At 54.8% G+C, this 25934-nt stretch overlaps 1 protein-coding gene across 3 annotated transcripts in view; it reads left to right on the forward strand.

Annotated features, from left to right (window-relative positions):
- The window catches only part of SLC9A1 (solute carrier family 9 member A1), a 71817-nt gene extending 46144 nt beyond the window's left edge, over window positions 1-25673 (forward strand). For 2 of the 3 annotated variants that reach the window (XM_063657919.1, XM_063657908.1), the window contains 11 exons: window positions 8489-8949; window positions 12989-13239; window positions 14901-15118; window positions 18408-18610; window positions 21170-21259; window positions 21737-21807; window positions 21922-22095; window positions 22349-22463; window positions 22653-22754; window positions 23208-23280; window positions 23838-25673. In XM_063657919.1, the coding sequence (XP_063513989.1) occupies window positions 8489-8949; window positions 12989-13239; window positions 14901-15118; window positions 18408-18610; window positions 21170-21259; window positions 21737-21807; window positions 21922-22095; window positions 22349-22463; window positions 22653-22754; window positions 23208-23280; window positions 23838-24175 (2096 nt within the window). In that variant the 3' untranslated portion in view covers window positions 24176-25673. Of the gene's footprint in view, window positions 1-8488; window positions 8985-12988; window positions 13240-14900; window positions 15119-18407; window positions 18611-21169; window positions 21260-21736; window positions 21808-21921; window positions 22096-22348; window positions 22464-22652; window positions 22755-23207; window positions 23281-23837 lie in introns of all 3 variants that reach the window. The other variant, XM_063657913.1, reaches the window with a different exon arrangement.
- The last annotated feature ends 261 nt before the right edge of the window (window positions 25674-25934 follow it).

Consider the following 25934-nt stretch of genomic DNA (forward strand, 5'->3'; position numbering starts at 1 on the left):
ACTGATTGCCCTGGGTATGGGGAAGGATGCTTGCCCAGGTACTTGGAACAGATTTATTTATGGCTGTTTTTGTGGGGGAGGCATATTTATTGCAGACTTGAATTCTCTTCCTGGTGATCCTGACAAGTTGTTTTCTTTGAAGCAGCATGGCCCAAAGAACTAGCAGTTCAGAGAACTGGGTTCTAATGATGACCCTGCCACTTCCCAGCTAGGTAGCCTTGGACAAGTTACCTCTCTGAACCTGGATTTCTTCATCTGTCAAATTGGGGGTCAGGATGTGAGATGAAATGAGAGGGAGTGTGTATAAGCCCCCTGCACAGAGCCTTGCATCAGATTCTCCAAGTGTCCAGTGTTTGTCTCCTGGGTGCTGGAGAGTTTATCTTTTTTTTTTTTGAAATGGAATTTTGCTCTGTTGCCCAGGCTGGAGTGCAGTGGTGTGATCTCGGCTCACTGCAACCTCTGCCTAACAGGTTCAAGTGATTCTCCTGCCTCAGCCTCCTGAGTAGCTGTGATTAGAGGCGCCTTCCACCACACCTGGCTAATTTTTGTATTTTTCGTAGAGACGAGATTTTGCCATGTTGGTCACTGTGGTCTAGAACTCCTGACCTCAGGTGATCCACCCACCTCGGCCTCCCAAAGTGATGGGATTACAGAGGTGAGCTGCCACGCCCAGCTGGCTGCTACATTTTTTAAAAAAAGTATTATTTGGCCAGGCACAGTGGCTCACGTCTGTAATCCCAGCACTTTGGGAGGCCAAGGTGGGCGGATCACAAGGTCAAGAGATCGAGACCGTCCTGGCCAACATGGTGAAACCCCATCTCTACTAAAAATACAAAAATTAGCTGGGCATGGTGGTGCACGCCTGTAGTTTAGCTGCTCAGGAGGCTGAGGCAGGAGAATTGCTGGAACCCAAGAGGTGGAGGTTGCAGTGAGCCAAGATTGCACCACTGCACTCCAGCCTGGTGACAGAGCGAGACTCCACCTCAAAAAAAAAAAAAAAAAAAAATATTATTCATTGGGTTTCTGCTGTGGGATGGGAGTTTTTTGGTTTTTTTTTTCTTTTTTGAGACGGAGTCTCACTCTTATTGCCTAGGCTGGTGTACAGTGGCGCGATTTCGGCTCACTACAGTGTCTGCCTCCCGGGTTCAAGTGATTCTCCTGCCTTAGCCTCTCCAGGGGCTGGGATTACAGGCACCCACCACGGCACCTGGCTAATTTTTGTATTTTTAATAGAGGAGGGGTTTCGCCATGTTGGCCAGGCTGGTCTCAAACTCCTGACCTCAGGTGATCCACCCACCTCGGCCTCCTAAAGTGCTGAGATTACAGGCGTGAGCCACCGCACCTGGCCAGGAGTTCTAATTAAATTATCTCAAAGTTGCTTTTAATCATCATCATCCCAGTTACAGAGAGGAAATGAGACTCAAAGACACATGTACCAGGTATTGTGCTAAGTCTTTTATATATGCCATATCTTTAATCATATTTAATCTTCACAAGAGCCTTCTTGTTTGGATATTGACAAAAGCTTGGTGAAGTCAGCCTGCCTTCCTATTTATTGTCTTCTTTACTTGTTTTTCTTTCATTCGTTACCCACATATCCATTTACTACGTGCAAGGTACTATACTAGACTTTTTAAAGGATACAAACCCTTCTCTTCTGGCAAACTTCTATTGATCCTTCAAAGCCCAATTCACATGGTCCCTGCTCTGGGAACACCACTTAGTCTTGAAAGTCCAGACCCATCCCCACCTCCTTCTTTCCCATACTTCACATCTAACAAGTGAAGTTTACTTCATTTTTCTTTCCTTTTTAAATTAGAGATAAAGTCTCACTGTCTCCCAGGCTGGAGAGTAGTGGCACTGTCATAGCTCACTGCAGCCCCAAACTCCTGGACGTAAGCAATCCTCCTGCCTCGTACACCCCCACATCCAGCTAATTATTTTTGTTTTTATTTTTGTAGAGATGGGGTCTCACTATATTGCCCAGACTGGTCTAAATTCCTGGCCACAAGCAGTCTTCTCTCTTCAGCCTCCCAAAGTGCTGGGGTCAGTTTTGTTTCAGTTCACAAATAGTTGATGCCTACTCTGTGCTAGAAGCTGGAGACCCACATGAGTCTAGACAGTTCCAACCCTCAGGGAGCCTATAGCCCAGTGATGAACACATACACACCAACAGGTCACAATAATGCAGAGTGAATTGTATTATACTTGGGTTTTAAAGAAAATTACAATAGTAATAGTAGTCACCACCTTTGGCTAATATTGAGTACCATTATTGCTTGGTGCTCTTGATCCTTATCTCCTCTTGTACTCCAGAAACCCTCTGAAATAGGCTTTTACACAGATGGAGAAACTTTGAGGGGAGGGATGTAAAGTAACTTGTCTAAAGTCACCCAGCAAGTTGTGGCTGGGCTCTGATTAGAACTCAGTTTTCTGACAGTGGGAACATAGGGTGGGGTGGCCAGCGCCACGTGTCTTTGTCTCCTCTGCAGGTCTGGCTGTGAACCTGCTGAGGCAGTGGCTGAGTCTGTCCTAACGTGGCTTTTCTTTCTCCCTGGCCCTCATAGCTGTCATTGATGGTGGGAAGAATCAGCCTTGAGGAGAAACAGACTCAAAAAGAGTCAGAGCCCTCCTGGACCCATGGGTCCTCCAGCCCAGTGGACACCAGGGCTGAGTGCAGATCAGCCAGGCAGGGGCTGAACAGTCTGAATAATTATCACTTCTTGCCCTGCAAGTTTGGTAGAAAAGATTGACCCCTCCTGGCTGAGTTAACTCAGGAGAGCTTCCTGGAGAGGGCAGCCTTAGAAGATAGGAAGGATTTAATGAAGTCTTTACCAGGCCACTAGAGTAGAAGCAGTGGGAGACTTCCTGGAGAAGAGCTCATGGAAAGAAAAACCTATCTCTGGCCCTTTGGGAACTGCTTTGGGCCTCTTTAGTCCTAGGCTCACACGCCCCTTAGAAACAAAGTAAGAATAAAGCCAGGGATAATACAGTGAGTGGCCAGAAACAGAGACTCTGGAGCCAGACTACCTGGGTTTGAATCCCAGTTAGCAGCCATGTGACTTTGATCAAGTTGCTTAACCTTTGTGTGCTTCAGTTTCCTCATCTGTAAAATAAGGCGATGGTAATTGTGACTTCCCAGAACTGTGGTGAAGAGCAAACGGGTTAAGAGTGTGCTGCTGTAAACTGTAGAGTGCTGGGCTTTCATTGGGAACTATTACCTTTCATTGCTGCAGTTGAGACTGGTTGCTGGGGCAGTTGAAGAGGGAGTTAAAGAAATGGAATCGTTGTGCAACTAGGAATCCCTTGGGACCTGGCCGAGTTGCAGCCCCGGAGCAGTCCTCAGGCCTGGAAGTAGGGCGACAGAGCCCTCAGTGTGCCCCTGGGTCCCTGGTGACCTGGCACTATGGGCCAAAGAGACCCCTCTTCCCAGCACTCCCCTCTGACTTCCCAGGCCAGAGGAGGGTTGCGGGAAGGGGGATCAGGCATGTCTGGTCACCCTGGCAACGCAGGGTGATGTGGGACAGCCTTGCCTGCTCCACTGAGCCAGTCTCAGCAGATGGGGACCGTCCGAGGAGATATAAATAAAACATTCTTGTGGTGCAGAACAGCCGCAGGGGGCTGGGAGCCTCCATCAATTGGAAGTTTGGTGAGGTGTCTGCTCAGCAAGAGAGTGTGTGTGTGTGTGTGTGTGTGTGTGTGTGTGTGTGTCCGTTCCATCTACCACCTACACTAGATAGAATGAAAAACACTTCTCCTATCCCCCAACCTCTTCTAAAAGGAGAGCCAACTCTCAACTGTGTCAGAGGGTTTGGCCTGTGGCTGTGCTTGGAGATGCCGAATTCCACACTTTCATGCCTCCTTGTTCTGGGAGGACTGGACGTCCTTGAAGGAGGCTGTGTGGCTTGTGCAGACCACGGGGCTTGGAGTGTCACAGACTGCTGGGGTAGAACTGGACATGTGATCATTGACAGGTCGCTGGCTGTCTCTGTCTCCATTTCCCTGACTATATAATGGAGAATTTAGATGCTCTCCAAGATCCATTCCAGCTCTCACGTATCTGGTTCTTACTCTAACTGCCTCTTCCCACCCCTGATTTCACCCTGGTGACATCACTGCCACTGCATGTTTGGGCCCTGAAAGTTTTGCCTCATCTCTTGGCATCCTGGGATCTTGCCTCCATGCAGGGCTTTTGTCAGGGTACTAGGGGCCCCAGCCATCCTTCTATGCCCCTTTCACCACACCAGGTGTCAGCAAGCATCCTGCACTTTGTGGGGACTCTGCAGGGATGCAGAGTGAGCGCAGTTGGTGGAGTCAGGGCATTAGGAGAGGAACAAGCCAGCGCAGGTCCAGGGGCTGCTTCCCACTTCCCTGAGCTGTTGCTCCTGAAGGAGCCTCCTCTTGATGACAGAATCCCTTCCTCCCCCAGCCCTAGAAGCGCTTTCCAGTAATGTGCCACCTACCCGCGGGCAGGGAGCCAAGAGTGGATCTCAGACCTTTCTCCTCAGCCTGGCCTGGCCTGGCCCTCCCCTCAGGCCCAGAGAGCCCATCAGGGCCTAGAGCTCCTTCAGCTCACTGAGCGCCAGAGACAAAACAGGAAAGCCGGGGAAACCAGCTCCAGGAACATGGCTCCCAGGTACTCTGGAGCTGGCTGAAGGAGAAGGAGGTCGCTGCGCTGTAGTCAGGAGGCCGGGACCCAGTCCTGGTTGGCCTGGCTGAGTGCATGCAGCCTCCTCTCAGAGCTCGTTTTTCTTATGTTCAATAGGAATGCCAGCTCTCTGTTCACCTGGTCGTAGAAGCTCCAAGGGCTGGAATAGCATGGCCCTCCCCATCAGCTGCTTACGGAGGTTCAGAGTCTGAGTCACCTCAATGTTCCCAGTGTCCAATATGGTCTGGCTCAGAGAAAATACCGAGCTTGGAGTAAAGAATTAATTAGCGCTCTCTGCTACCAGTTTGAGACACCTAAGCTAGAATAGAAGTCCTCCCTTAGACACTAGGGAAGTGGCATAACCTTGCTGAGCCTCAGCTTTGTCTTCTGCAAAATGGAGGCAATACCTGTCCCAAGGGCTGTGGTGAGGACTGAATGAGATGGTGCGTGCCAGGCTCCCAGCACATTTCTGGCTCATGGGACGCCCTCAGACCTGAGGAGCCATCTTCATGTTGCTGCTCTTGGCTTGTTTCACATGCCTGCCCCCTCCCCAGGCAGGAGCTGTGACCAACTCTTCTCTGGGTCTCCCAGGCACTGTCTGGCGATTTATGGGGCCAGGAAAGCTCTGTGGATTGGGCTGATGGCACAGAGTGAAGGTAGGAGGCATTTTTAGAGCCTGAGCCCTTAGGTGGAGGTGGAAGCCATCATCTGCCTACCCTAGACTATCTCTTTAGACTCTGCCTTCTCTTAAGGCAACTCTTGGTGCTAACTCCAGGACAGGGGCAGGGAGGCTGTGGAGGGGGGTCAGCATGCAGCTGGCTGGAGCTGGACTTCTGGCCTTGGGAAGGTGCTTTCTGGCCCCTGCCTGTAGGAGCTCTGCTCCCCTAAATCTTCATCCTGCTTATCTCCCCTGCGCTGTGCCTGTCTCCCCTCCAGCACACTGCAGGTCTTTGGGGTGTGGTGCCATTGTCTTGTCTCAGCTGCTTCTGCCTGGGTTGTCTGACTGATGTCAGTGGGTGCCAGGAAGAGAGAGAGGAACCTGGGAGATGACTGTGGATTGAAGGTTATGAGAGAGGGAGGCACCAGAAGATTCCTGCCCTAACCTAGGCAGACAGGTGGTGGTCAGGGAATGCTTCCTGAAGGAGGAGGCAGGCAGAGGATATGGTGTCAGCCACATATGGTGAGGGTAGAGGTAGAGGAATGATTTCTAGAGAGAGGAACTAGACTAGGTGAAGACTGGCAGGCAAAAGAGGATGTGGCTCATATGGGGCAATTGCAAGGAATTTGGCAAGGCTGAAACCTAAGAGTTGACAGTGGGGAGAATGGGACATGAGGCAAGAGCAGATGACAGAGGCAGTGCTGAAAATGTGGGCTTTATCCTCTACAGCAAGAGAGACTTGGGTCCAACATGACTAGCCCTTCCCAGTGGACCAGCCAGCTACACACTGGATGTTGACTGGTGGACAGTACAAAGACTGGGGGGACTTTTCAGCAAAAGGGGTGATTTTGGAATTATTTTCCCTTTTATTGATGTGGGAAGTAGATGAACAAATAGTGATTTTTGGTCGTGTCTATTTTGAAATCAGGAGAATGCACACGGTGCCTCCGAGGTCCTCTTGGCCTAGGATGGAGACATCTTTTTTTCCCAATGTGTTTTAAGTGTCTTCAGGGTGCTTGGCACTGTGCCAGGATTCTGGGCCTGGATAGTGTTCAGTGTGTTAACTTTTTTTTTTCCTTTTTTTTTTTGAGGTGGAGTTTTGCTCTGTTGCCCAGGCTGGAGTGCAGTGGCGTGATCTCAGCTGGAGTTCAGTGGCGTGATCTCAGCTCACTGCAACTTCCACCTCCCGTGTTCAAGCAATTCTCCTGTCTCAGCCTCCCAAGTAGCTGGGACTATAGGCGCCCACCACCACGCCTGGCCAATTTTTATATTTTTAGTAGAGACAGGGTTTCACTATATTGGTCAGGCTGGTCTTGAATTCCTGACCTCAGGTGATCCACCCACCTCGGCCTCCCAAAGTGCTGGGGTTACAGGTGTGAGCCACCATGCCCAGCCAGCAGTGTGAACTTTGACTTGTCACTGTACTAGCACTGCCCAGATTCCTACCTGAGAGTAGGAAGGGCTTTGGGCATGGAGAGGGAAGTTCTTCCTCTGTCCCAAGGATCTCAAGAGTAAGTAATGAGAGCAGAGGCCTGGCCAGGCATGCAGGTTATCGGAAATTTGGGTGATGTCCCAGCCCTGTGTATTTTCAAGTTAGCCGATATTTGTTAAGCACCTCTTACATCCTAGCCCTGGGTGTATAATGATAAGCAGTTATGGGATCTGTCTGCACAGAGCTTGCAAGATAGGGAGGGGGAGGAGAGAGAGCTTTGCTTTCTTTTTTTTTTTTTTTTTTTTTTTGAGGCTGGGCTCAAGTGATCTTCCTGCCTCGGCCCTCCTGACTAGCTGAGACTACAGGCTCATACCATGCCCAGCTATTTTTTTTAAGTGGAGATGAGGTCTCCTGTGTTGTACAAGCTGGTGTCAAATTATTGGCCTCAAGTGATCCTCCCACCTCAGCCTCCTAAAGTGCTGGGATACAGGCATGAGCCACCATGCCAGGCCAGAGAGAGCTTTCCTCTTGAGCAAAGGGTCATACCCTCTTGGCTATGCCAACCCTGGGAGCATAGTACCCAACATACAACTGGATGCTCAGATTTTTTCCACCTACTTTCCCACCCCAAAACAAAACAAGTAAACCACTCACAGGAGCTCAGGGTTCTCTGGCCATACCTGGTATTGAGAGAGGCCCTCTCACGGGGATTTTTGCTACTTCTCAGCTCTGGGTTTGGAGCCTCAGGGTGGACTACAGCAGAGCGGCCTGCTGCTGGCCAGGACATGGCCTGGGGAGATGGCTGGTGGGTCCCAGGCAGAGGGGTGTGTGAGGAGGCCTTGATGAGAGGGAAGGATAGGAGAGCTTGAATTACAGAACTGTGCAGTTTGATGGGAACTGGGGCATCAGACCTGTGTTCTATTCTGGTTCTGCTCCCCATTTGCTGTGTGACTTTGGGCAAGTCCCTTCCCTTTTCTGAGCCTTAGTTGCCCCATCTTTAAAGTGGGTGGCATTGAGCTAGAAGCGGGATAACAAATAGATTTTATCTCACCTGCCAAAGCTGGTTGCCATTGACATCCTTGAGCCGTGTCTCGAGCAGCTGCCTGGACTCAGTTGGAAAGCCTACTGTTTTGCAGGTTTGCAGACCCCAGGCCTTATTATCCCCAAGTTCCTTCCCACGCTGGTATTCTTAGATTCTTCTGTGCTTTCTTCTGTCTCCTATGCCACTCCCCACCAGCTGGTTGTCTGCCTTCTGCTTAAACAGCTCCGTGATAGGGAACTACCATCTTCCCTCAGACAGAATTGTTAGATTGTTATTCCTCAGGTTGAGCTCAGATCTGCCTCCCTGAACTTGTGCCTGGAATAATGCCTTGGGTTCAGGTGTAGGTGATGCCCGTAGGTACTTGGCACGTCAGTAATCAATTTATAGTTTCTGCCTTCTGGAGGCATATAGACTGCTGCTTTCTAACATTTTATGATAGCGACAGAGATAGCATGTATATATCCTTTGAAAAAAGTGCTTTAAAAACACTGTCACTTGGTTTATGATGGCAAACCTGTGAAGCTAGCATTGTCCCTTCCATTTTACAGGCGAGGAAGTGGAGGCTCAGAGAGTTAACAGAGCAGCCCTCTGAGACCCAGCCTGTGCACCTCTCGCCAGCTGCGCTCCTCATCCCCGGCCCGTCCCCAACCTTCTATTCTCCTGGCTCCTCCGAAAGCCCATGGCCTCCCGTTCTCTCGCCCTCCGCAGGTTTCCATGTGATCCCCACTATCTCAAGCATCGTCCCGGAGAGCTGCCTGCTGATCGTGGTGGGGCTGCTGGTGGGGGGCCTGATCAAGGGTGTAGGCGAGACACCCCCCTTCCTGCAATCCGACGTCTTCTTCCTCTTCCTGCTGCCGCCCATCATCCTGGACGCGGGCTACTTCCTGCCACTGCGGCAGTTCACAGAAAACCTGGGCACCATCCTGATCTTTGCCGTGGTGGGCACGCTGTGGAATGCCTTCTTCCTGGGCGGACTCATGTACGCCGTGTGCCTGGTGGGCGGTGAACAGATCAACAACATCGGCCTCCTGGACAACCTGCTCTTCGGCAGCATCATCTCGGCCGTGGACCCCGTGGCGGTTCTGGCTGTCTTTGAGGAAATTCACATCAATGAGCTGCTGCACATCCTTGTTTTTGGGGAGTCCTTGCTCAATGACGCCGTCACTGTGGTGAGGAGGCCAGGGGCCATGCCCATGTCCAAACGGTACAAACCCGAATCCAGGCCCACCAGTGAATCCCTCATCCGCCCACTAATAACAGTAATAAAAACAGCTGAGGCCCATTCCCGCTTCCTGTGTGCCAGGCACCATGCTGAGCCCTTCAGCATGGATTATCTCATTTAAGTCCTCATGGCTGCCTTAGGAGGTGCTTATTATTCTCATTTTCCAGGGGAGACACAGGCCCAAAGAAGTTAAATAACCTGTTGGAGTATGAACCAGTTTGTGATTGAACCAGGTCTGTCTGACTCCAGGGCCTAAGCTCTTGGTTTTTCTAGGTTATATGCTCCCTTCTTGACTTGACTTGCTTTTTGTTTTTTAAGAGACAGGGTCTTGCCCTGTCTTCTAGGCTGGTGAAATGGTACGGTCATAACTAACTGCAGCCTCAAATACCTGGGCCTGAGATCCTCCTGCCTCAGCCTTCCGAGTGGCTAGGACTACAGGCATGCACCACCACACCTGGCTAATTTTTAAAATTTTTTGTGGAGATGGGGTTTGACCATGTTGCCCAGGCTGGTCTCGAACTCTTGGCCTCAAACGATCCTCCTGCCTCGGCCTCCCAAAGTGCTGAGATTACAGACCTGAGCCAACAAGCCTGGCCCTTCACTTGCATTTTGATGTGATCTTGGGCAAATTATTTATACTCTCTGTGCCTCAGTTCCCTCTTCACAGACCATATCATCTGTGAGGGGCCTTTCAGCTCTCGTGTTGGCTATATCTTAAGTTAGAATTGGGTTTGTGCACAGTTTTTGGGCAGAGATTATGGAAAGGGGCCTTGTCTCCAAAACATCTAGAAGGTGATAAGTAAAATAAGTTGGCCACTTGCTTGCTGTGTGACCTTAAGCAAATGCTATACCTCTGTGGCCCTCACCCTTTTTTTTTTTTTGAGATGGAGTCTTGCTCTGTCTCCCAGACAGGAGTGCAGTGACGCCATCTCAGCTCACTGCAACCTCCGCCTCCCAGGTTCAAGCAATTCTCCTGCCTCAGCCTCCCAAGTAGCTGGGATTACAGGCGTGTGTCACCATGCCTAGCTAAATTTTGTGTTTTTAGTAGAGACTGGGTTTCACCATGTTGGCCAGGCTAATCTCGAACTCCTGACCTCAGGTGATCCGCCCACCTCAGCCCAAAGTGCTGGGATTACAGGTGTGAGCCGCCGCGCCCAGCCGGCCTCACCTTTGATAGCTGCAAAGTGGCAGAGGATTAGTGCTTTCCTCCAGGGTCTGCACATGGTGGCACCGTATACACCTGCACATGCCCTTCCTCCCAGCTGGTTTCCTTGGGAAACAGATGTGTGCATGTGCATGCTCACGTTGTGTTGTGAGAACACTCCCACCCCCTCCTGAGCTGTCCCCCTCACAGCAGCTGCACACACAGGAAAGCTCAAGGGCACATGTGCATTCATTCCCAGGCCATGACTCCCTCCTGTGCAGCCCCAGCCTTCAGGAAGCAGCACCTCAGAGTAGAGACAGACTGTGGTGTTCAGCTGCTGGCAGCCTCGGCTTCCTGTTCCTCCCCCGCCTCCTCATGGGGCTGGGTAGAATAGCAGCCTGACCTGAGGAGGCAGGCCTCCGTCCTGGCCTCCTCTAGCACTAGCTCTTGCCCAGGGTTACCCCATGAGCCTCAGTTTCCCCATCTGTGACATAGGGATTGCAGTACTCAGCCTGTCATCCTCCCAGCCTTCTTACAGGGTTACTTACATTAGTGAGTCATACTCACTAATATCTGTGAAGCCAGTGGGTGCCAAAGATAAAGCCCTCTCCAGTGGGATCTGGGTGTTGGGGTTCAGGTGAGCACTGCTGTGGAGCTTGGGGCATGGTTGCATCAAGCGGGTAGCAGACCCAGCCATTTGTGGACCCACGGTCGTGTCTCCCAAAGGCAGTGGCAACGGTGTTAGTGATTGCTGGTGTTCACTGGGTGCTTCCTGTCTGAATGTGTATTGCCTCATTTTTATTTATTTATTTAGAGACAGAGTCTCCTGTCACACAGACAGTGTCGCCCAGGAGTGCAGTGGCACAATCATAGCTCACTGCACCCTCAAACTCCTCAAATGATCCTCCCCTCTTAGCCTCCATAGTAGCTGGGACTGCAGGTGCTGGCCATCACACCCAGCTAATTTGTTTATTTATTTATTTTGTAGATATGGGGTCTCATTATGTTGCCTGGGCTGGTCTCAAGCTCCCGGGCACAAGCGATGCTCCCTCCTTGGCCTCCCAAAGTGCTGAGATTACAGGCATGAGCCACTGTGCCTGGCCTATATTGCCTCATTTAATCTATACGTAACTCCATGAGGTTGACACAGTTATATTCCAGTTTTTTGAGATGAGGAAACTGAGGAACGGAGAGGTTACATAAGCCTGATATATGATATAGCTGAGGTTCAAATCCGTAGTCTGAGTCCAAAGCCCAAGTGCTTACCACTGTGTTACTCTGCTTCTCTATAGTTCCAGGGCTGATAGCACCAGGCCAGAAAGGAGGACTTTCCCCTCTGTGGCCACTCCATGGGCCCATGTGGTAGACCATGAGGACCCATGAATCCCCTCAGGCCAGGAATGAGTTTAGGTAGCCCATGGCTGAGCACGCACCTGCTGAGAGGCTGTCTGCCACTGGAGCCCTGTCCTATCCCCCAGACGGCTGGGGCTGGGCAGCACCAGGCCTGGCCAGTGCTCTGCATCTCTCCTTGCTGCCTGGCCCAAGTCAGGTCTTTCTGGAGCTCTCGGCATGGGTGTGAGTGCCCCATTTCCCAGAGAGTAAAGCCAGAGGCTGACCCTGAGCTGCCTGGTCTCAGGTCTGTGCCCTAGACAGGTCACTCCTCACAGTCCATTCCTCCTGCTCCAGGTCCTGGGGGCTTTGGAGGATTCCCTGTCATGGATCCTCTAGTCCTTCCCTCCCTTCCCCTAGGCCTGGAAACTCCCTGCTCCTTCCTGGCAGAGCTGTCTAGGACAGACTTGAGTAGGCCAGGCAGCTCAGGGACCTAGCAATAGGAGGGGCAGATCCTCAAAGCTGAGCCTGCTGGGGAGGCCTCAGCCATGGCTGTCAGGGAACAAGTTCTGGGCCCAGTTCTTCTGCTTCTGGGCTGGGGGGCCCCCTGGCATATTGTTTTACCACTGTGAGCCTCGGTTTAGCAAAGGAGCATCCTTGACCCACCTGCCTCGCATGGTTGTTGAGTGTCTACTCAGATAAAGACCATCAAAGGGCTTTACAGTGTATGAAGTGCCACTTAAACGTCTGATGGTAGTGTTGCAATGACCGTCTATTTCCCCGTCCAGGAGACAGGGACGCCTTAGCCTCTAATTCCATAGCATCTGAACTTGGCTGTTCATTGCAACCCCTGGGGTGCTTGTTACATAGAGATTTCTTGGCCCTATCCCAGAGAGTCCAAGTCCAGTATGGCCTGAACATGTGTATTTTCAGAAAGCTCCAGAGGTTAAGAAATCACATTCTAGTTCATTATGTGAACGTCCCTTTTTTGTGCTGAAGGAGGGACTGAAACCCAGTGATGGGCATGACGTGCCCAAGGTCAGGCAGTGAGAGGCAGACTCGATAGCACCAGGTGTGGCTAACACTGCATCAGGTAAGGCTCCGAGCACTTGATTCACTGATTTAGTCCTCACAGCAGTCCTAAGATTTGGCATTATTATCCTCATCTTATAGACAGGAAAACTGAAACACAGGGAGATGAATTTGCTTCCTGTACACAGCTCAGGAGTGGCAGAGCCAGGATTCCAGTCCAGGCAGTTTGGCTTCAGGGTCTTCACAGAGCTTCCCAGGGCCCACCCTTCACCAGTGTGGCACGTGGCCGGCCCAGAGCAAGCCCCTCAGCCGCAGGCTGAGGTTTTGAGCACCTGCTTGGCACTAGGGTTTCTCTGCTACCGGGTGGCCTCTTCTTGTGGCCATGGTTAACGGAGGGGATAGGATTGCCCTGGGTGGACCCCAGGGAGCCGTGGGGCCAGGGCCCTCTCCTCCCACCCACCAGCCTGCACACCCTCCCCAGGTCCTGTATCACCTCTTTGAGGAGTTTGCCAACTACGAACACGTGGGCATCGTGGACATCTTCCTTGGCTTCTTGAGCTTCTTCGTGGTGGCCCTGGGCGGGGTGTTTGTGGGCGTGGTCTACGGGGTCATCGCAGCCTTCACCTCCCGATTTACCTCCCACATCCGCGTCATCGAGCCGCTCTTCGTCTTCCTCTACAGCTACATGGCCTACTTGTCAGCCGAGCTCTTCCACCTGTCAGGCATCATGGCGTGAGTCTGCGTGCAGCAGGCAGTGGGCTTGGAGGGGTTGGGGTGAGGGCTGCCAGCTTGGATTCCCCAGGCTCGTAGGGTCACGGAGCTCCCAGGGCCCAACCTTGAGCTCCAGGGATGAGACATGAACTCCAGGCTCCAGACCTGCTTGGTAGCCATTTAAATGGCCAAGGGCATCAGTGGCTTCCTAGAAGAGGCGCACTTCTGCAGCGCCCCCTGGGGTCCAGGAATCTGGAGAGGGCATTTCAGGCTATGAGCTGATGAAGCAAGCGTGACCTGCATGAAGGCAAGCCCAGGGTATAGGAGAGCAGAGCCTTGGAAGCCACTAAGCTTCAGGTTGAGGAAAGCCACAGCCCTGGTACCTCATTGCCTCAAAGGGAGTCCCCTCAGCAGCCCCAGTAGGAGGCTCACCAGGCCTGAGTCCTGCGGTCCTGAGGTCTCCGCCAGGTCTGGAAATGGGGAGAATGGGATGTGGAGAGGCAGTGAGGGGTGAAGGTGTTCCAGTGCTGAGGCAAGGCAGAACTGGGGTTCAGGGCCCCTGGCTCCCAGGAGCAGAGCCCGGGTGTGAGCGCTGGGCTGGGAGGACTCCGAGCTCCAAGCAGCTGCTTGGAACAAAGCTCCCTGTGGAGACCCCTGTGTAATGGGAGATGCCACCCTTGAGGGGAATGAACCCAGGAGACCATGGGCCTGTGTCATTGACTCCTGTTGGGTCAAGAGGCAGTGTGGCCTTGGGGCAAAGGTGCAGGCTTTGGAGTCGGACACAGTGTGGTTTGTGTGTCTTGGCTTTGCTGCCTGCAGGCAGCGTGACAGGGGACAGGTAACTATTTCTCTTAGAGTCAGATCTCTCATTTTTTTATTTGAGATGGGATCCCACTCTTGTCACCCAGGCTGGAATGCAGTGGCACGATCTCAGCTCACTGCAGCCTCTGGGTTCGAGATTCTCCCACCTCAGCCTCTCAATTAGGTGGGATTACAGGTGCCCACCACCACACCTGGCTAATTTTTGTATTTTTAGAAGAAACTGGGTTTCACTACATTGGCCAAGCTGGTCTCGAACTCCTGGCCTCAAGTGATCCGCCTTTGTCGGTCTCCCGAAGTGCTGGGATTACAGGCATGAGCCACCGTGCCAGCCAGGATCACTCATTTTAAAAACAGAGGAATAGGGCCGGGCACGGTGGCTCACGCCTGTAATCCCAGCACTTTGGGAGGCCGAGGCGGGTGGATCACAAGGTCAAGAGTTCAAGACCAGCCTGGCCAAGATGGTGAAACCCTGTCTCTACTAAAAATACAAAAAAATTAGCCGGGCGTGGTGGTGGGTGCCTGTAATCCCAGCCACACAGGAGGCTGAGGCAGAGAATTGCTTAAACCCGGGTGGCGGAGGTTGCAGTGAGCCGAGATCGCACCACTGCACTCCAGCCTGGGCGGCAGAGTGAGACTCGTCTCAAAAAAAAAAAAAAAAAAAAATGGAGGAATACACCGTGTCTGTAGGGTTGATGTGAGCATGAGTGGCAGCAGGGTGTAAAGCACGCAGCGGGCCCCTGGCCCATAGAGGAGCTTGGAACACGGGCACCTTTGTCGTGGCCCCATTGCCCCTGACAGTGGAGGGGCTTGGGCAGGTGCAGCTCGACACGGAGCCCTGACCCCGCTCTTTGCTGCTCCAGGCTCATAGCCTCGGGAGTGGTGATGCGCCCCTATGTGGAGGCCAACATCTCCCACAAGTCCCACACCACCATCAAATACTTCCTGAAGATGTGGAGCAGCGTCAGCGAGACCCTCATCTTCATCTTCCTCGGCGTCTCCACGGTGGCCGGCTCCCACCACTGGAACTGGACCTTCGTCATCAGCACCCTGCTCTTCTGCCTCATCGCCCGCGTGCTGGGTGAGGGCCAGGGCTGGGGTGGGGTGTGGGGGGGGGGGGCGTGGGCTGTGGTGCTGTGTGTGTGGTGTGTGCAGTGCACTATGTGGAAGGGCCAGGCTATGTGGTGTGTGCGTGTGGTGCAGTGTGTAAGTATTATGTGAAGGGGCTGGGCTGTGGGGTGTGTGTGTGTACGTGTATTGCGTGTGTGGTGTGTGTAGTGCATTGTGGGGGGGCTGGATGTGTGTGTATGGTGTGTGTGTAGTATGTGGAGGGATTGGTGTGTGTAGTATATTGTGTGGAGAGCTTTGTATGTGTGTGTGTGTTGTGTGGAGGGGTTGGGCTGTGGTGCAGTGTGTGTATAGTTGTGTGGAGGGGCTGGGTGTATATGTGGAAGAGCTGGGTGTGTGTGTAGGGGTTGGATGTGTGTGGAGGCGCTGGGTGTGTGTGTAGTGTTATGTGAAGGGGCTTTGTGTGTGTGTATGTGTGTAGGGGCTGAGTGTGTGTGAAGGGGCTGGGTGTGTTTGGAGGGGCTGGGTGTGTGTGTGTAGGGGCTGGGTGTGTGTGTGTGGAGGGGCTGTGTGTGTGTGTGGTTGGGGCTGGATGTGTGTGTGTGTGTGTGGAGGGGCTGGGTGTGTTTGTGTGTAGAGGGGCTGGGTGTGTGTATGGGGCTGGATGTGTGTGTTTGTAGAGGCTGGGTGTGTGTGTAGGGGCTTGGTGTGTGTGTAGGGGCTGGGGGTGTGTGTAGTGTGGAGCAGCTGTGTGTGTGTGTGTGTGTGTAGAGGCTGGGTGTGTGTGTGTGTAGGGGCTGGGGGTGTGTGTAGTGTGGAGCAGCTGTGTGTGTGTGTGTGTGGAGGGGCTGGGTGTGTGTGTGTGTGTAGGGGCTGGGGGTGTGTGTAGTGTGGAGCTGTGTGCGTGTGGAGGGGCTGGGGGTGGGTGTGTGTGGAGGGGCTGGGTGTGTGTGGAGGGGCTGGGTGTGTGTGTGTGGAGGGGCTGGGTGTGTGTGGGTGTGTGTGTGTGTAGGGGCTGGGTGTGTGTGTGTGTGGAGGGGCTGGGGTTGTGTGTGGGTGTGTGTGTGGAGGGGCTGGGTGTGTGTGGGTGTGTGTGGAGGGGCTGGGTGTGTGTGTGTGTGCAGGGGCTGGGGGTGTGTATAGTGTGGAGCTGTGTGTGTGTGTGGAGGGGCTAGAGGTGGGTGTGTGTGGAGGGGCTGTGTGTGTGAGGAGGGGCTGGGTGTGTAGGTGTGTGTGTGTGGAGGGGCTGTATGTGGGTGTGGAGGGGCTGGGTGTGTAGGTGTGTGTGTGTGGAGGGGCTGGGTGTGTAGGTGTGTGTGTGGAGGGGCTGTGTGTGTGTGGAGGGGCTGGGGGTGTGTGTGTGTGGAGGGTCTGGGGGTGTGTGTGTGTAGGGGCTGGGTGTGTGTGTGTGGAGGGGCTGGGGGTGTGTGTGTGGGTGTGTGTGTGTGGAGGGGCTGGGTGTGTGTGGGTGTGTGTGGAGGGGCTGGGGGTGTGTGTGTGTGGAGGGGCTGGGTGTGTGTGTGTGTGTAGGAGCTGGGTGTGTGTGTGTGCGTGTGGAGGGGCTAGGTGTGGGTGTGGAGGGGCTGGGGGTGTGTGTGGAGGGGCTGGGTGTGTGTGGGTGGAGGGGCTGGGTGTGTGTGTGTGGAGGGGCTGGGGTGTGTGGGTGTGTGTGTGTGGAGGGGCTGGGGGTGTGTGTGGAGGGGCTGGGTGTGTGTGTGGAGGGGCTGGGTGTGTGTGGGTGTGTGTGTGTGTGGAGGGGCTGGGTGTGTGTGTGTGGAGGGGCTGGGTGTGTGTGTGTGTAGAGGGGCTGGGTGTGTGTGTGTGTGGAGGGGCTGGGTGTGTGTGTGGAGGGGCTTGTTTGTGGGTGTGTGTGTGTGGAGGGGCTGGGTGTGTGTGTGTGGAGGGGCTGGGTGTGTGTGTGTGTGTGTGGAGGGGCTGGGTGTGTGTGTGTGGAGGGGCTTGTTTGTGTGGGGGTGTGTGTGTGGAGGGGCTGGGTGTGTGTGTGGAGGGACTGGGTGTGTGTGTGGAGGGGTGGGGTGTGGGTGTGGGTGTGGGTGTGTGTGTGTGGAGGGGTTGGGTGTGTGTGTGGAGGGGTTGGGTGTGTGTGTGGAGGGGTTGGGTGTGTGGGTGTGTGTGTGGAGGGGCTGGGTGTGGGGGTGTGGGTGTGTGTAGGTGTGGGGGTGTGTGTGTGTGTAGGGGCTGGGTATGGATGTGTGTGGGTGTGGGTGTGTGTGGAGGAGTTGTGTGTGGAGGAGTTGTGTGTGTGTGTGTGTGTGTGTGTGTGTGTGTGTGTGTGGAGGGGCTGGGGGTATATGTGTGATGAAGTTTGTGGTGGAGGCTTCCTGGTTGGCTCCTGCCTGCGCCCAGCACAGCTAGACAGGAGGGACTTCCCCTTTCTATGATGAGCCCTTCAGCAGGGAGAAGCCTGTGTCACAGCAAGGCTGTGGTCTCTGGAGACAGAGTCAGGCTGTGTCAAAGTGAGGGGGCCCTGAGACTCTGAGTCTGTGGCTGTCCTGATGAGGGGCCTGAGGCCCACAGAACCCAGGTCTGTGACTCTGAGCTGAGTGCTCTCTGCACTGCCTCAAGACAGGTGACGTGAGCACGTGCCAAATCGCGTGCAGAGCCACGTGCAGTCCTCCAAACCTATGCAGCAGGCCGGGGCACACGTGGGGACCAGGCCCCAGGTGCATGGGTTCCACTCACATGTGCCCCACATGCCTCACCCCAGTGCCTCAGTCGCCTCCTCCCTGGATCTCTCACTTCCTCTCTGAGGGTTAGGTCCATGTCCCCAAGCCTGGCAGGACCTCACATTTATTTGGTGTACTTTTGAAATCCCCTTTGTTCCTGAGCCTCATCCTCCAGGGATTCTGGTTCTGTGGGTGGAGGTTGGGCCCAGCCCTCTGCATTTTTTATGCTTTATTATGGAAAATTTCAAGTACTTAGAAAAGTAGAGCGAATAGGATCATGACCCCCCACATACCCATCACATTTAACAAGTATTGACCTGTGACCCATCTTGTTTGATCTTTTCTCCCTCTTCCTGCCCCCAGCCCTCCAGCCACTGGAGGCCTCCATGATGTCTCTAAAGCACATCCAGGTTGGGGAAGTCCCTTAAGGATCCACCCAGCTCTTGGATTGAGGGGTTCAGGGCACTCTGGGCTGAGGGACCCAGGAACTGAGTGAGCGGGGGTGGGCTTAGTAATGGAGACTTCCTGGATGCACAGAGAAATCACTGATGCAGAAGCCAGGAGGGACTGGGGCAGCCCGACCTGACCCTCATCACCCCCTGCCCTCCCCTGCAGGGGTGCTGGGCCTGACCTGGTTCATCAACAAGTTCCGTATCGTGAAGCTGACCCCCAAGGACCAGTTCATCATCGCCTATGGGGGCCTGCGAGGGGCCATCGCCTTCTCTCTGGGCTACCTCCTGGACAAGAAGCACTTCCCCATGTGTGACCTGTTCCTCACTGCCATCATCACCGTCATCTTCTTCACCGTCTTTGTGCAGGTGCTGGGCCAGGGCAGGGCAGGCCCTTGGGGACCCTCACGCTGTTCCCGTGGAAAGAGAGGAAAGCGTGTGATTTGAAATGCGATTCTAGTCCCAGCTCCACCACTAACTTGCTGTGTGACCTTGGGCAAGCCACTCCCCCTTTCTGGGCCTCAGTTTCTTCCATCGTAAAGTGAGAATTGTGATGAGTCATTGCAGAGTGACTGATCAGAATGTAAAGGAACCAGAATGCTGCCCAACTTAACTTGGAACTCATAGAGCATTAAGAGAAGTGGGTACTGGCCGGGCACGGTGACTCACGCCTGTAATCCCAGCACTTTGGGCTGAGGGGGTGGATCACCTGAGGTCAGGAGTTTGAGACCAGCCTGACCAACATGGTGAAACCCCATCTCTACTAAAAATACAAAATTAGCGGGCATGGTGAGGCATGCCTGTTAATTCCAGCTACTTGGGAGGCTGAGGCAGGAGAATCACTTGAACCCGGGAGGTGGAGGTTGCAGTGAGCCGAGATCGCGCCATTGCACTCCAGCCTGGGCAACAAGAGTGAAATTCCATCTCAAAAAAAAAAAAAAAAAAAGAGAGAGAGAGAAGTGGGTACAGTCAACAGGCCCAAGATCTCTCTTTGCTACTAACTCATTGTACGGCTTTAGGCAAGAGATTTCATGTCTTAGGGTCTCAGTTTCTGCATCTGTAAAATGGGAATAATATCACAGCATGGGGAACTGGAAAGGGCTATGAGTCAGGCAGCAGGAGGCCTGGAGTCAGCCCTAGCTCTGTATTGGTGTCCCTCTGACCCTAAGAAAGACCCCCACCCTTCTCTGGGTCTCAGTCCCCATCTGTAAAGTGAGGGAACAGGCAAGATGATTCCCAAGAATCCTTCCAGCCTGCTGCTCAGTGATTTCTGTGCATTTAAACGGCTCAGGCTTAGCTGAGAGCCACTCTCCTGCCTAAGGTCCCCAAGGAAGCCTAGCCTGTGATGTGCAGATTGCTCTGCCTTACCTGACTTTGCCTGACCTTGGGCAAATGAGAAACACTCTGTCTGAGCCTCCATTTCTTTACCATCCCTTCTGTCTTTTCTGGGCACTGATACTCAAAAAGCCCTAGATGGGATACATCTTTGCATTCTCTTGAGAAAAAAAAATAGGGGAAACCTGGGGCTGGGCTTATTTTCTGTCCTTTAAAGGGAGAGGGGACCCTGGTGCAGTGGCTCATGCCTATGATCCCAGGACTTTGGGAGGCCGAGGCAGGAGGATCCCTTGAGCTCAAGAGTTCAAGAGCAGCCTAGGCAACATGGCAAAACCTTGTCTCTACAAAAAATAAAAAAAAAAATTAGTGGGTATGGTGGTACACACCTGTAGTCCCAGCTACTTGGGAAGCTGAGGTGGGAGGATAGCTTGAGCCCAGGAGATTGAGGCAGCTGTGAGCTGTGATTGAGCCATTGCACTCCTCCAGCCTGTGTGACAGAGTGAGACTCTGTCTCGAGTTAAGAAAAAGGAGAGAGGCTGGGTGCGGTGGCTCACGCCTATAATCCCAGCACTTTGGGAGGCCAAGGCAGGCGGATCGCCTGAGGTCAGGAGTTCGAGACCAGCCTGGCCAACATGGTGAAACCCTGTCTCTACTAAAAATACAAAAATTAGCTGGACGTGGTGGCGGGCGCCTGTAATCCCAGCTACTCGGGAGGCTGAGGCAGGAGAATAACTTGAATCCGGGAGGTGGAGGTTGCAGTGAGCTGAAATCGCGCCACTGCACTCCAGCCTAGGTGACAGAGCAAGACTCCATCTCAAAAAAAAGAAAAAGAAGAGGAGGAGGCTGCCACTTTTGTCCTCTTGCCCTGCTGCCATCTTCAAAATTTTTTTTTTACCTGGATTTTGCAGTTGTATATGCTAATGATTTTCCAAGCCCATTTTCATTGAAGGCAGCATTGGGGAGGGGGCCTCCCTCCAGAGCCAGCCTGCCTGGGTTTGAATCATGGCTTTACTGCTTCTCTGGGATCTTAGAAAGCTGCTTAACCTCTCTGAGCCTCAGTTTCTGCATCTGTTAAATAGAGACAATGGAAGGACCTCCCTCTTAGTGTTGTGGGTATTGGAGAGCTGATGCTAGAACACTTCCAAGCACATGTGTTGGTCACATGGCAGGTGTGCAGTTCCATTCGCCGCTGCTGTTATTACTGGGTCCTCTTCACAGTCCTGGTGGGGAGGCAGTGCAGAGGTAGTTCTCCCTGTGTGTGGGGCCTGACTTCCATGGGGTTGCAGAGCAAGTCTGTGGTGCAGTCCACATCTGAACCCAGGCTGTCTGCTGCCTGGCCCAGGCCAGATGACCAGTGTGGGGGTCATTTGGTGGTCAAACCTCTGACCGTGTCTCCAGGAAGAAGCAGGCCTTAAGGACCTGTCTTTAGATAAGTGCTGGGAGGTGGGAGAGTTCTCACACCCTTGGGTCCTGGGAGAGAGCAGAGCAGAGAGGGCATCCTAGCCTTGGGGGCCTGGGGTGAGGGAGGGAGGCTCTGCGGCCTCCCTGCCTGGGTAGCAGAACTGGAGTGCCTGACACCTGCCTGCCCCCCAGGGCATGACCATTCGGCCCCTGGTAGACTTGTTGGCTGTGAAGAAAAAGCAAGAAACGAAGCGCTCCATCAACGAAGAGATCCACACACAGGTACTGGCGTGCGGTCTGGGCCCTCGGTTGCAGAAGGAGGAACAGGGAGATAGGGAGCAGCTGGGCCTCAAGTCCCTGCCCCCCATCAGCCCCTTCTCCCTGTGCCGGTGCCCAGGGGCTCCCTCTGCCCCAGGAGGCCGCCAGGGTCTAGCCATAGGAAGGTGTGGTGTGAGCAGCTGGGAGCCTGAGGAGGGGGCATCATGCCATCTCTGCCTCCATTTGAAACCTATCCCAGGCATGGGTCCCAGGTGGGATTAGAGAAGGGGGCGCAGCCAGACACAGGCGAGGCTTCGAGATACCCAGTCAGGGCAGCTGGGTTTGATGAGTGGAGTATGGGCGCCACCTCCTGGCTGCTCATGGAACCACAGGGCTGGACCCAGCAGGGCTGCAGCTATGGGAGGGAGTGGGGCTAGTCAGAGGTCTTGGTAGGGAAGGCGCCCCACAGCGAGGCTTGACCTAGCCCTGGGCCCCTTTCAGTTCCTGGACCACCTTCTGACAGGCATCGAGGACATCTGTGGCCACTACGGTCACCACCACTGGAAGGACAAGTAGGTGGCAGGCCTGGTGGGCAGGCAGGGAGGGGCAGGCAAGGGTCTCCTGGGCCTGGGCATCTCCCCACTCCTGGAAGCTGGCTCCATCCGTCTCCCTCCTCCTCCTACCAGGCTCAACCGGTTTAATAAGAAATACGTGAAGAAGTGTCTGATAGCCGGCGAGCGCTCCAAGGAGCCCCAGCTCATCGCCTTCTACCACAAGATGGAGATGAAGCAGGCCATCGAGCTGGTGGAGAGCGGGGGCATGGGCAAGATCCCCTCTGCCGTCTCCACCGTCTCCATGCAGTGAGTGCCGGGGCAACCAGGCAGCTTCTGCTCCCACACACCGGCCCCTCAAGCCCAGTTGGAGGTGGCCACCTGGGGGTGGGGCCCTCTGTTGTCCTGTTGGGGCGGACAAGAGAACTGTGGGCTCGCACCAAGGACCTGAGGCTTTGGTGCCCACCTGGGTCATCCCTAGGGTGACTTCCTTCTGGCCAAACCTGGGAGGCACCAGGATCCCAAGAATCTTGGGGACCTAACCTATGCCCTATTGCCCCAGGAACATCCACCCCAAGTCCCTGCCTTCCGAGCGCATCCTGCCGGCACTGTCCAAGGACAAGGAGGAGGAGATCCGCAAAATCCTGAGGAACAACTTGCAGAAGACTAGGCAGCGGGTGAGGGCCTGCTCCCCAGCCCGACCCCCAGGGTACAGGAGCCCTTCAGCCCCTCTCCACGGCAGCCCTGCCCTGCCCGTGCCCCTCAGCACCCACCCCGGGACTGGCCCGGCCTCCAGCACTGCCCCCACCCCTCCATGACAAGAGCCTTCCGGGGCCTGCACTGCCCTGACGCTGTCCCTCCCACAGCTGCGGTCCTACAACAGACACACACTGGTGGCAGACCCCTACGAGGAAGCCTGGAACCAGATGCTGCTCCGGAGGCAGAAGGCCCGGCAGCTGGAGCAGAAGGTAGCCTCTGCCTTTCTCTGGGAATCTGTATCCCACCCCACTCGCCCAAGCTCCGCCACAGTCTCTGAGGAAATGTACCCGTTCTAGGAATAGGGTTTGGCTTTCGAGGGACTTGTTGGCAGTGTAAGGGCATGGAGAGCCATTAAGAGTTCTAAGCAAGGGATTGGCGTGGGGTTGTGGGGCGTGGCCTGGGTTAGGGCAGTGGCAGGGAACAGAGGAATGGGTGGATTTAAGGCTGGGCAGTGTAGGTGTGTTCAGGGAGGCTGTGACAGGAGCCTGGGATGAGCCCTCAGAAGCTCCTGAAGGGCCAGTACGGGTGCCCACACAGGCACAAGGGAGGGGGAGCGAGCGCCCTGCATACACGGAAGGTAGGGTGTGCACTGGCCGGGTTCTGTCCTGAGGGGCTCCCTTTGCCCAGCTGCCTGTGCTCACCCCATCTGTCCTCTCTGTCAGATCAACAACTACCTGACGGTGCCAGCCCACAAGCTGGACTCACCCACCATGTCTCGGGCCCGCATCGGCTCAGGTAAGGGCCTGGCGAGGGGCCTCAGGACTGGGCGCTCTGAGCTGCCACCTCCTGAGGATGGGGCTCCACAGGAACAGGCCTCAGCCACTGGGAGGACAGGCCTGGCCCTCGCTGACCTCAGGGCCCCTCCCAAGCCATGAGCTGCTTCTACGTCAGGGGCCATCCCTAGGGAGAGAGATGTTCTGGGTGAGGACTGTGTGGGGAGCTGGGAGAGCCACGGTGCCTGGCAGGAAGGCAGGGTATCTGCCCCATCAAGACCCCCAACACGTGTGGGGAACGTGAGGGCAGGGCCCCAGGGCAGACTGACTCAGGGAGGAGCCCCAGGTCTTGGCCTGTAGAGGGACACCTCTGGGAGCCCCTGTCAGAGGAGAGGACCATAGTCTGAGGAAGAGAGGCTGTGGGGTGGAGGGTCGCAGAGGCCCGCTTCTGAGGCCTGTCGGGACCGGGACGGTTGTGCTCATGAGAAGGCCTGCAGGAGGCGCTGACGCGGCCGAGTGGCACGTGCTGGGCCGGGCTCCAGAGTGGAACCCAGCTTGTGCCTTGCTCTTGGTCCCCAGACCCACTGGCCTATGAGCCGAAGGAGGACCTGCCTGTCATCACCATCGACCCGGCTTCCCCGCAGTCACCCGAGTCTGTGGACTTGGTGAACGAGGAGCTGAAGGGCAAAGTCTTGGGGTTGAGCCGGGATCCTGCAAAGGTGGCCGAGGAGGACGAGGACGACGATGGGGGCATCATGATGCGGAGCAAGGAGACTTCGTCCCCAGGAACCGACGATGTCTTCACCCCTGCGCCCAGTGACAGCCCCAGCTCCCAGAGGATACAGCGCTGCCTCAGTGACCCAGGCCCGCACCCTGAGCCTGGGGAGGGAGAACCGTTCATCCCCAAGGGGCAGTAGCGCCAGGGCCAGCAGGCAGCGCCCATCCCCTCACAGACTCTCCCACCAGAGCAGGGGCTGCTGGGGGCTCCCCTTGCCCTTTCTGACCCGGATTGGCCCTGCCCCTCCCCCTACCGCATGGCAGCTGGGCCCACAGCCCCCACCCCAGCACAGCTCCTCCCCTGCCACCTCCTGGGAAGCATCCTCCCCACCAGAGCTTCCTCCCCAATCCATTTGGCAGAACTGCTGGGGCTGGTGAGGCCGGCCCTGCCCCTCCCTAGATCCAGGTTTCTCCCAGACCTGGACTAGGGCCTCGGAGGCTCCTCCCTCTGCCTCATCCTCCTCCTCATTCAGACCAATCTTAGTTTCTAACCAAAGAGTCTCTGGCTCAGCTGTGGTCCCACCCAGGAAGGGAGGGAGCTGAGGCCTCCCTCGAGCAGGCCCTGCTTTATCAGGGGACATACCAGGGGTACCAGGCACATGGCTGGGGGAGGGACTGCTGACCTACCAAGGTCTCACACTCCTCCTACCAGCTCTGTCACCCTGGCCACCACCCAACCTGTCCTTACTCAGAGCTGCGGGCTGAGGGCATCTCTGAGCGTCTCTGCCTGGAGCAGGGGTGGTTTCTACGGTGACAGTGACGTGACTCAGAGCTTTTCGAACTGTGCTCCCATGGGGACCACTGGGCCCCTCAGGGGATGCTGCTAGGGGAAGGACTGGCCGTGGCTCCAGAATGTACTGCCTTTTTAAGTTTTGTTTGTTCACACTTCTATATATGATTGTTTGCACAGAGGACACTCCTGTTTTTAAAACATTTTGAAAACCCCTGGCTGAACAGTGCTCTGCCTCTAACTCCCTCCTCACACTCCAGGAATTACCCTTCCTCATTTGTGCCTGTCTGTCCAACCCCCTCCCCCATGTTTCTCTGCCTGCTGGGCTCTTAACTGTTGCTCGAAGACTGTGACATCAGAAGTAACTCCCACTCTTAGTCAAGAGTCTCTCCAGCCTCACAGATGCTGGCCTCTTGGCACCTGCCTAGCTCTTGGGCCTCACCTCCAGTCTTGCTGGCCTGCTCTTACTTCCCCCGCCCTGGGTTTGGCCCCTGGAACCTTTCCCTTGTGTGTACCACACCCTGCCTGCTGTGGAGCCCATTGTGGAGGCGGTAGTGGGGGAGAAGGCCTCCCCTGAGGATCTCCTGTCCCCCGGGGCTGGTGGGTTGGGCAGAATCCTGGGCCCCCAGAGACCTTTGCCCACACACACTCCTTCCCCTTGTCCCTGGGGCACTCCCCCAGGATTGTGCAATAGTCAAGAGTGTCCCTTTTTGCAGGGGACTGGGCCATGGGTCCTCGGCCCATCTGTCTATCCTCCTCTCCATGCAAGTGCCGTTTGGGCAGGAGTCACCATGCAAGGGTGACGTCGACAACCACGTACCAAGCCACCGCAGCTGCTGCCACTCTGCCGCCTGTACAGAAGAAACTGAATCTTTTTCATATTCTAATAAATCAATGTGAGTTTTTAATAGAGTCAAGGGCCGCTTCCTGGGGACGAGGGTCTTTAGGAGGGAGAGTGGCCTGAGGGCCTGAAGTATTTAGTTCAAAGGCTGGCACAGAAACACTTCATGGCTGTCAGCTGCTGGGGTGGTTGTTCCCACATGCCAGGCACTGAGATACCACAATGAGCTAAGCAGGACGTGCCCTGCCCTGCGGGGGAGAGCGGCACTAACCAGTGCCCAGTGTTTGTGCAAGAGGTGAATAAGAGGCAGAGGGGAGGGAGGGGACGG

The sequence above is a fragment of the Pongo pygmaeus genome, chromosome 1 (assembly GCF_028885625.2).
Source record: "Pongo pygmaeus isolate AG05252 chromosome 1, NHGRI_mPonPyg2-v2.0_pri, whole genome shotgun sequence".
Classification (NCBI taxonomy): Eukaryota; Metazoa; Chordata; class Mammalia; order Primates; family Hominidae; genus Pongo; species Pongo pygmaeus.